The sequence below is a fragment of the Corvus kubaryi genome, unplaced genomic scaffold (assembly GCF_017639235.1).
Source record: "Corvus kubaryi isolate FWS band 111438036 unplaced genomic scaffold, C.kubaryi_AGA036_p1.0 66, whole genome shotgun sequence".
In the NCBI taxonomy this organism is placed as follows: Eukaryota; Metazoa; Chordata; class Aves; order Passeriformes; family Corvidae; genus Corvus; species Corvus kubaryi.
Window position 1 is genome coordinate 2,690,272 of NW_024582054.1, and position 10,897 is coordinate 2,701,168.

General features: G+C 42.4%; 1 protein-coding gene across 1 annotated transcript; it reads left to right on the forward strand.

Moving 5' to 3' along the window:
* The first annotated feature begins 331 nt into the window (after positions 1-331).
* LOC121673739 (disintegrin and metalloproteinase domain-containing protein 20-like) lies at positions 332-8,216 on the forward strand. Its single transcript, XM_042047377.1, has one exon. The coding sequence runs from the start codon at positions 5,601-5,603 to the stop codon at positions 8,028-8,030; it is 2,430 nt and encodes an 809-aa protein (XP_041903311.1). The 5' UTR covers positions 332-5,600; the 3' UTR covers positions 8,031-8,216.
* The last annotated feature ends 2,681 nt before the right edge of the window (positions 8,217-10,897 follow it).

Here is a 10,897-nt window from a genome sequence, read left to right on the forward strand (position 1 = left end):
CTAGATGTTCTTGGACACTGATTTTACTTAGTGGTTAAGCTAATAGTTTATTATAGAAGCTTGTGTTTTCAGGGAGAGATTTATGACATAAAACAGGCTAAAATTTCTTGATGTTGCACACTCAGTGAAGCTGTTTATATTTCTAATTTTTCACTGTAACTCAAATATATCAATTACATCTCTTCCTCTGTGCTCCTAGCACTTCATTGCTCCTTCATTAGACATGTGCCTTTTAGACTTCTGGAAGTGGGACAGTGGAAGAGAAACATCACTGACAGCTATACACTTTTTAAAGCATATTGCTTACATAAATTTTTTTTTTTTTCTCAGAAAAATTAGAAATCATCTATTGAAAAGAAATTACTGTTACTTTGGTTGTGTTTTTTCATTGAAGTAGCGGAGTGAACCTTGAAACAGCTTGTTTTCTTTCCACAACTGTTAATCGTGTTCATACAGTAAACTGTAGTAAGCAAGAAAAAGGTTTGTACATAGCAACCAAAATGTAGATAGTAAGAAAGACTAAAGTATGCTTAGATAGTCAAATTTATTCTCAGGTTACAAGACACTTTTTCAGTAATTTAGCTCTCCAGTCAGAGCTGTTTATTACAGACTGATAGAAAGTTCCATGTAATATTTGTCCTGTAATCCAAAGCTGTAATGGTAAAAGATGTAGATACACCAATAGCTGTTCTCAGTTGATGCAGATACATCTGAAATTCACTTGAGTCTGTATTAGGTTTATTTCATCCCTGGATCAGGTTTGAACAGCCGTTTCTCAAAATTCTTATGAAAGTACATAATAAGCTAGTGGGAACTATTAAATCAAGTGAAAATATAGAAAGCAGTTATTCTGGGATGCTCAAAACAAGACAATGTGGTGTGAATATACTTAGAAAAAAAGGGTGTTGGTTCTTTCTTGTATTAAAGAAATGCCTCTGAAAGCAAATAGTGGAGGAAGCACCAAAGCCATTGCCTCATCCACCCCCATGATGGAAAGCCAGGATTTCCAGAAATGAGACATGAATGGTGAGGAACCTCAGCAGTCCTTGCTGTTGGTGGTCAGAATAAAGTCCTTGGAAATGGCCATTAAAGGACCTCAGAACCTGTATGTAATTTGGAAAAACTTAAGCAAGAAAGATGACAGACTGCACTTAATGAAGATCTAGGGTGTTGGGCGTTGCTTGTGGGTGGGTTTTTTGGTGGGTTGTCGTTGTTGTTTTGGGGGGGTGAGGGTTTTTTGTTTGGTTGGGTTTTTTTTTGTTTGTTTTGTTTGTTTAGTTTTGTTTTTTTTAATGGAGAAAAATTATCTACTCATGCACCAAGGAAATATTTAACACTACTAGCAGAAGAAAGGTAGCTTGCTTATTGCTGAAGACACATAGAGCTGTGGCCAACAATGGATGCTAGAACATAGTATGACCAAAATATTCTGAGTCACTGGACTTCACATGAAATAAAGTGTGTTGTACAACTCAATGTCTGAAAAGGAGTTTCCCTAAAGTAGAAGGGTCGGAAGAAGGGCAATAAAATGAATCAGAGTTTTCCTATTATGGCGCTGGAAAGACAGATATTGAGTCTTTATAAAACTGAATAGTGGAACAAGTAGGAAAGGAGAGAACTTGTTCTGTCTTGTAGTACAAGAACAGAGGGACAAGTAAATGAAACTGGAGTTACATTTAGACTGAACCATTATAATCCATGCTCAGAATTTGAGCTGATCAGAGATAAGGGTGGAACTTGAAGGGGCAGACTCTTCACCTCTACATCTCTGAGCAGCCTTTTTGCCTTCTGCAGAAATACCTGGTGTTGGCTGGTGTCAAAGGGTGTTAAAGAGGATGGATTCCTGGTCTGGTCCCATCTGAGTTAAAGCACCAGCATCTAAGCTATTGAGAGGATGGAAAATGGCTTCCATTCATGAAACAAGCATTTGAATGTGGTAAGCCTTTTCCAGGGGAATGATCTTTCCCTGAGTGAGTTACATTTTAAAGCAGTAAGGGATGTTACCTGTGTGTCGATTTCTTAGTAGCTGTCCAGTGCTGAAGGTTTGCCATATGAGGAACTGAAATATCTTATGATCCTCTTACTTGCTGACCAGATATTCTAAAATAATTTTATTAGTTAAGTGAGCTATGACATTAACTTACTGAAGTGGCATTATGTCAAATATTACTGTTAAGATGTTAAGCAGATATCTTGTAGTCAGTAATGTTTTTCAGTGCATGAGAGTCTAAACCTTTTCTCTCTTGGTTTAGAGCCTGACTGCAAAGTCCAAAGTCCTTCCAAAGGACATTCAGTATTTGTAAAGCTTGTAGGTGAAAGGGAAAGAAGCAAGCACTTCTCAATTTTGCTTCTGCATCACTTTCTTCTGTATAAAGGTGAGATTTGGTTGTACAGGAGAACTATCTCTACTTTTTGCTCTTAGATAATAACCATTCAGACTTCAAAAGGGCTTTTCTTCGCCTAAATCACGGGGTAGCTGAAAACTACCTGGAACTCAAATAGTTCTCCTCAGAACCTGAATGTACATGTAAATGTTTGTATAACCATGAACAGCTATGCATATTTGTATGTACATGTGTGTATATGTACATGTGCATGCAAAAATCCAGCCAGACTGTAGGAAGAGGGGCACTCTAGCTGCCTCAGTTTACTGTGTAAAGCTAATGGTGTCTTAGGTGCAGCAGAAATACTGTCTTTGTCATCTTTTCACTAAGTAAGGTCTGACCAGGCTGTATGTTGCTCTCACACACTGCTCTTTGCCACTCTGCCCCCATAATTCATATTTTGGTAACCTTTTCCTAGCAAAGAAAGATGCCTTCTGGTCAGTCAGTATGTTTTGTTTGCCAGAGCAAGCTGTTCTTGGAGCAAGAAGGGTGTAGGCAAGAGAAGGGACAAGGCAAAGGGAATAGATCAGCTTCACTTTGAGAGATGGAGGTCCCCTGTGAGAAAAAGGGTGAAGATGTGTTATGCAAATAGACTGGCTTCACTGACCAACAGATGGTTTTTGAACAAAAGCTGATGTGATACAGTTCTTCAGGGTTGTTTTCAATAATTTTTCAATAGCAAACCAAATGGTAACTAGGCATTCAATGTTCAAGATAGGTTTTTTTTTTTTCTTGGAGAGGAGGGTGAACTTTTGATAAAGTGTTGCTTTGGTCATGCAATCATGCACAGAACAAACAAATGGTTTCATATGTGTCCTGTAGCCTAAAATGTGGATCATAGGTGGATGGGTAGTGGGGAGAAATTTTCCAATTTTCCCATTGGGATGGGTTATGATGTATTATTGATCGCTCAGCAGTCTGAAAGCTTCATTTCTTTCTGCCAGTAAATTTCAACCTATGGTCCACAAGGCTGCTGGTGTTTTGTGACCTGTTCCTAAAGACTGAAGGGAAGGCAAGTAAGAAAAATCTCTTGGTGGTAAGATTCAATTCCACAAGAAGTTGTACCTTCATTTGAAATTCTAGGGAGCTACAAGGTTGAAAGAAAATTGAAAAACACTCATGAGAAAGCCAGTTGAAGTAGCTTCAGATTATGATATTTTTTCCTGCTCCACTGTAAGGTCAGTCATTTTTCCTTCCAACCTGTTCATTGTCATATAATGGGAATCTTTCCCTCCTTCCCCTTTGATCTTAACTTGGTCAAAATACAGAAATGCAAGGCACTGGTAACCTGAACACAACAGTGTGATCTCTTTTCATGTAAGCTCGATGCTGAAGGACTTGCTTAGGTGCTGAACACAGTGTCACAAACTTGCATTGACACTTCCTCCCAAGAATCTGTCATGAGTTCAGCTGTGGAACCTGAGTATTTTTTATGTTTATATTAAAAGAGAAAGAAAGTAGTAGGCAACTTCAGGTCGGGGGGTGGTTGGGGTGGTAAGACAACTCTTGCAGATTGGCAGAGTGATTTAGTAGGGTCTTTTGTGTAATTTAAGGAGTGATCATACAGTAGAAACATGCATTTAAAAATAGCACTACAGACTGCATACAGATTATATAACAGGATTTTTCCATTATTGTGGTCTGGGTTATATTTATTTCAAAAGACATAATCTGATGTAGTTCACAGTAGTGAAATGCAAAGCTGATAATTGAAAAGTAGTGGACAATCATTCAACAACTATCTGCACAAAAAAGACTTCACAAGAAACAGTTTCTGTAATTTTAAAACTAATAAGAAAATTAATCTAAGGCTATAACAGGTTATGAGTTAGGATGGATATCTAAAAAGATCCTCCTATATGGATCCTAATAGAAGCAGGCATCCTGTATTCACTCCTTTAATCTGAGGTAGTGTATTACAAGGTGTATGCTGCTAATGCTGGCCATGCTTGCAAGGAATGAGCATGGTACCAAACCACAGAATCTGAAGCACCTTTGGACAATTGTTGGTAACCTCCACAGCTGTTAGTTAGGCCTGCCATGTGCCCAGCGTAAGGTACCAGCCCACTCAGGACCCTGGGGCGTGAGGCAGCAGAAGGAGGCTCTGAGCATTCTGCCAGCTGCTTCTTTCACTGCCCAGCCTCCTGAGGGGCAGTGCCTGTCTCAGGTAGTTTGAAATGTTAAGTGTTGCTGCCTGTGCCAGGGTGATGGTCAGCACACAGAAGCTGGTGCCAAAAGGCAGGATTCCCGAGATCCAGATGGGATGGTAGAAGGGTACACCTCCTGCAGCTGAGAAAGATGAGGGCCATAGCAGGTTGGACTTCATCCCAAATGTGCTTGTAGTGCTGAAAAGAAAATTGTGAAAAGTTCCCAAAAGGTAACAGCTGTGGCTATGCTGAATCCCAGTGCCATGTGCCAAAAAACCAGCGTGTATAGCTGTGTTGCACAGGACATCCTGTCTTACCACAATCCAGATCACTCACTGTCTTACGGTTGTGTTTTGATGAAGCTGTACCCCAAAACAGGGATGGCAGCCAAGTGGTAGATGTACCTGTAAGTGTTCTCTTTCCATTGCTATGCAATCACAAGTCTTTAGAAAGGACATGATGTGGGAAAATGGCTGCTGCATTAAGTGCTGTAATTAAAGTGCGCTGTTGTAGGTACATAGCAGCTGTGGTGTAGATAGGCTTGGGGCTTTTATACTCGGTACTATTAGTTTGCCTCTGTATTATAGAATGTAGTGGAAGTGAATTCCCCCCTGGTTCTACCTTATTTCTTGGGGGGTGTAGTAGCTATAGTAAGGTACATGCTAAGGTCACCACAGGGAATATTTCTGTACTTTTTCATTGCAGACTCTAAGCCTTTCCAGATACTCTCTTGGACTGAAATAGCCTGTTTCTGATGTCCACTCACAAATGATCCTGTAATAAAAAGAGAAAAAAAAAAAGCAAAAGCCAACCTTTTGAGATTTTAAAACAGTATTTCCCACTTGTGGTCTACCCAAATGAACCCTTTGCTCAACACAAACATCTGTGACAAGGAGTGTGAAGCTGAACTGGGGGCTGTCCTCGCTATGTCTGCTCAGAAGGAGAAGTACCTATTAATTTGAACTGAAGGTTATTAAAAGCTGGGAACGTGTTTGGGGGAGGCTAATTTACTCGCTCGTCCTCACGAGAGCCCCTGTCCCGGCTCAAAGAGCAGGGTGGGCTGTGTGCGATGCGCTGCGGCCGCAGGTGCCGTTTCCCGGGGAACGGGCGCCGCTCCCCCGCCGGCCCCAGCCCGGCCCGGCCCGCACGGCGGCAGTTGAAGCCTCGGGGCGGTTCCGCCCGGGCTGGCCCCTTCCAGGTTCTATCCCCGCTCGGGCGGGGGCGGCCGGTGCCGGCGGCCGCGATGGGGGCACTGCCGGGGCTCCTGCTGCTGCTGCTGGGCGTGGCGGGGTGCCCCGGGGCCCGGGGGACCCGGCCCGCGGAGCCGCGCGCCGCGTGGGTGACGGTGCCGCGGCAGCTGAGCCCCCGGGCCGGCGACGACGCCCCGGCCCTTTCCTACTGGCTGAACGTGGCGGGGCGGCCGCGGGTGCTGCGCCTGCAGCCCAGGAGGGGCCTGGTCTCCCGCCCCTTCACCCTGGTCACCTACGGCCGGGACGGGGCCCGCCGAGAGGAACACCCCTTCGTGCGGGACAACTGCTTCTACCAGGGCGAGGTGCTGGGGAGCCCCGGCTCCCTGGTGGCCCTCAGCACCTGCGGCAGGGGCCTCCAGGGCGTGCTCTGGGTGGAGGATGATACCTACCAGATCGAGCCCGTCCCCAATGACCCGGCCTTTCGGCACTTTCTCTACCGCATGGAGGAGGCCAACAGCCCCGAGGGACCCAGCTGCGGACTGACGCCAGAGGTGCTGCAGCAACAAAAGGCTGTGCTGCCGTGGTTCAAGGCTCCCAAGGCAGAGGAGGAGAACGAAAGGCTGAACGACTGGTGGACACACATCAGGTATGTGAAGATAGTAGTGGTCGTGGACAACGTGCGGTTTGTGAAGTCAGGCAGGAGCAAATCTGAAGTCTTGAAGCACGTCATGCAAATCATCAATGTTGGGGACATTATGTACAAACAGCTTTCTGTCCGGCTGTTTCTTATAGGACTGGAGATCTGGACTGAAAGCAACTTTATAAACATTACTAACTCTATTCCCAAGGCACTTAGTGACTTTAACAGCTGGAGAAAGTCAAACCTGTACCATCGGATGTACCACGATGTTGCTCACTTATTTGCATTTCAGTGGTTTGGAGGCAGCCTGGGACTGGCATATATAGGGACAGTGTGTGATAGGCACTGGTCATCGGCTGTTATTTCCTTCACTGAGAAAAAGTTGTCCGCAATTTTTGTCACATTTGTCCATGAGCTGGGCCATAATCTTGGGATGGGCCACGATAAACCGGATTGTAAATGCAAACGCAAGACATGCATTATGTATGAAAACAATGCTGAAACTGATTCGTTCAGTGACTGCAGTTACAAACAGTACTTTGACCGGCTTGTAAGTGGTGCTGAGTGCCTTCGTCAACCACCAGCACCTGGCACTTTCTACCCGAAGACACGTGAATACTGTGGGAATAAGATAGTAGAAAGCGGAGAGCAGTGTGACTGTGGTTCAGAAGCAAACTGCAGAAAGGATCCTTGTTGCCACGCAAACTGCACATTTACTGCAGGTTCGGTCTGTGCGTTTGGAAAATGCTGCAAGTACTGTAGGGTCCTTCCAGCAGGAACACTCTGCAGAGCAAGTACTGGCACCTGTGACCTGCCAGAGTATTGCAATGGGATTTCCCCTCAGTGCCCATTGGATGTATACCTACAAGATGGAACCCCTTGCAAAAATGGTATTTATTGCTATCAAGGAAAATGTTCTTCCCACAGTAAACAGTGCCAGCATCTCTTTGGCAAACAAGCCAGGGTTGCTCCTTTAGATTGCTTCAAAGCAGTGAATACTCAGGGTGACCGGTTTGGGAATTGTGGTATTCGTGACAATATCCATTTTACAAAATGCAGTACTGAGAATATCTTATGTGGTAGGATTCAGTGTGAAAACATAGCCAAATTACCTTTCTTGCAGAACCATGTAACACTAATCCAAACTCCTGTTCGAGATAAAAACTGTTGGGGTCTTGACTATCACATAGGGATGCCAAGAGCAGATGTGGGAGCTGTGGAAGATGGCACACCATGTGGTAGTGATATGCTTTGTATCAACAGGACATGTATGAATGTATTAGTGCTGAACTACGACTGTAACATGACAAAGTGTCATAACAGAGGAGTGTGTAACAATCGTAAGAACTGTCACTGCAAGTATGGCTGGGCTCCTCCATATTGTGAATTGCAAGGATTTGGAGGTAGCATTGACAGTGGACCTCCTCCAGCCAGGAAGACTTCTCAGAGAGCAAAAGTAAGACTAACACTGTTTGGTTTTTTTTCTTTATGTATCCTTGGAGTAGCCCTTGCCATCCGTTATAAACAGGAAATAGAGGGATGGCTTATGAAGGTAAAAGCCCAATTCCATAGAACATGGCAGTTGTTTCAAAGACTGAAAAAAACAGAAGTTCCTAAAGAAAATTTGCCTGTCAGTGAGTCAAAGTCCACCAAAGATCAAAAGCAGTAGCTTTGGAATGTCTTGAGGAAATCTCCCTTTAGCAGAGCCATCTGATAACTCATTAAAATAATTCAACAGATTCTGAACAGCTCTAATCTCATGTGATATCATTAAATGCAGAGTAAATGTTTATTTTCTCTGTTTCTTTTCTTTTAAGTTAATAAACGCAGGCAGTAAGGCATGCTTTTCTTTGTACCCGGAGCTCTTAAATTGATGTAAACTGCAGGTATTGTGTTTATGCTTCATACCAACAGTTTAAAAATGCAAACTTCTTAAAACAGTTGTAGATAAATTCTTTGCTTCAATTTCCTTATTTACCTAATATTTTCTTCAATTCAGTGAGAGAGATGTTTGTGAATATCTTCTGTCATTCATTAACAACCAAAAAGAAAAAATTGCACTTGCAGTTTCCACTGGGTTCCTTCCAAGCAAAACATTTTGTATTTCTGTGATTTAATTCACATCTGTGACACCCAAACGGGCAAGGAACAGGTATTGCAGTGAGATGCAGGTGTCTGTTTCACAAGCGCTTCCAGCTGTTTACAGGGAGCAGCCCTTCAGGAAGGAGGCAGATCATAGGGGAACAGGGTCTTCCTCTTGTGAAAGAGTAGAGAAGGATTATCCAGATCATACTAGTAAGCATTACATTTCTGAACCATAATATATATGCCAGCAGTGTAATGACACCAAATCTGTCATTTCACAAGAACAAATTGTTTTTATTTTCTGGAAATTTTCCAGTGTCTTGACTTCTGACTGCTGCTGAGAAGTGCTGTGTATTTTATTGTTGCTAAGAGGAGCTGTCTGTGGGGTTCCCCAAGCTAACTGAATTTCTAAAGTATTTGGAACTATTCTGCAAGTCTACCCCGCCTAGAATTCCTGCAATATTTGATAGATGCTTTATCTGACTATCTCAGGGGGTTTCTCTTGGTTTACTATGTGATTCTTTCTTCAGCTATGGCTGAATGTGTCCTTGCAGCACTATGGAGTGCCACACAGAAGCATTGTAGTTTTCATTTTTAAAACACAACATAAAATATGTCTAACCTGTGAAAAATATGAGGAACATGGAAATACCATTCAATAAGTTTTAATATTACAGCAGTAACTAGACATTTCTATCAGATCAGCATGAAGAGGAGTCTCTAGTCCAGATCACAGCAAAAACTTTTTTTTAAAAGTGTTTCAGGGTAAAGGGCTATAATGCATTTGTCTGCTAACAAAAGAATTATTTGTATTTAGAAAGCAAAGTACACACACACATCAAACATTCTGTAAAGGTGGGATAAGTACCCTAACACTTGGGAACATTTGGGAAAAAAGATGTTGGTGACTCTACGAATTATGATGGTCAACTCTTGCTGCCTCCCAAATACATAATTTATATTTTTAGAATATGCATTTTCCTGTATTTTTATGTGTAATTTTTTTTGTGTCCTGTATTCAAAAAGGGCTGATTACATTATGATGGGATGTGAAATACAAAGCATGTGATTCACAGTTTTTCACAGCTTTTTGTCTAGAGCAAATAGGTCCTTACATAGTCATCTATGCTTGTCTGCAGAAACGAGATAACACAGTGTTTCTTTAGCAGGCCGTGCTTATTGCCATAATAAAACATGGATGGTTTTGATTAGATGATGAAAACTTAATCCTGTGTTTATGTCAAAAGGCAAGATAACTGCCTCTTGACTGACACCCCAGATTTATTCCTCATAACCAGAGACCTTCTTCAGAGAGTTTGGGGGAGTGGGAGGGCTATCCTCTGAGAAATAACAACTGCAATTCAGGTGTTGCAAACAAGGAATAGGTGACAGACAAGACAGATGTGGATTAACAGAAAGATGGAGATATAAAGTAAGAAAAGCACTTCAGGCAGCACCTTCCAACTATCTATGCACAACTAGTATCTACTAAGACTTTTTTTATTTTGCTTTTTAAATACAGAAAGAGTGGCAGAAGTTTCAGGTTGTCACCTGGATGGCCTGCCATTGTTGATCAATAAGATACTATACATTGCCAAGTATAGATCTATGCTGAGACAGAGAAACACCAGAGTCAGGGAATTCTTATTTACAGACCTGCATACTGAAGAGACAGAGGTGTGAATGAAAGCACAATTTAGGCTAGAAAGTTTACTTGCAAATGCACTTCTGGGAAAGGTAAAGTAATAAAATGCTGTAGTTTCCATTTTTCTCTATGCTTAAAGATTGTTCTGAAAAAACAGGACTTAATTGGGAGGAGGCTTTCCGTGAGCTTTGGATAGGAGTATTTCTGTACACTTTTCTCCCATTTCTTCTTGGGCCATACGAGCAAGACAGACATGTATCCCAACAAACCTAGTCTATGTTTTATAAAATGTGTGAGCTCCCTTGCTGAGGTTTTCTCCTTGAAAATATTGTTGTTTCTGATTTCAACACAGCAATGGAAAACTTGGTATTTCTGGTGGTTTGTTAGAAATGTCCCACTACTCTGAAGGTGATATGAAGGTGTAAGTCTAAGTTCAGTCCTAATCTTTCTGGTTTCCCTTTTTTTTTTCTCCCCTCCTGGTTCTAACTGCATTTTAAAATGCTTTAAATGGATGCTAGAACTTGGTTAATGTGTAAGTCACTTGCACATGAAGAGGCAGCTTCAGATGTTGCTGTGCCATCTCCCAAGAGATGTGGGTCAGTGTAGTATGTGAAATTGCGCTGGAGGAAATAAGAAGACACAGCCTGGACTAGTGGAAGGTGTCCCTGCCCATGGCAGGGGGGTTCGACCTAGATGATCTTAAAGGTCCCTTCCAGACCAAACCATTCTCTGATTCTGTGAGATGGTCTGTGCCAGTGCAGTAAGGGTATTAAGTGTTAGGTAGCTGTTAATACGTGGCAGACCAG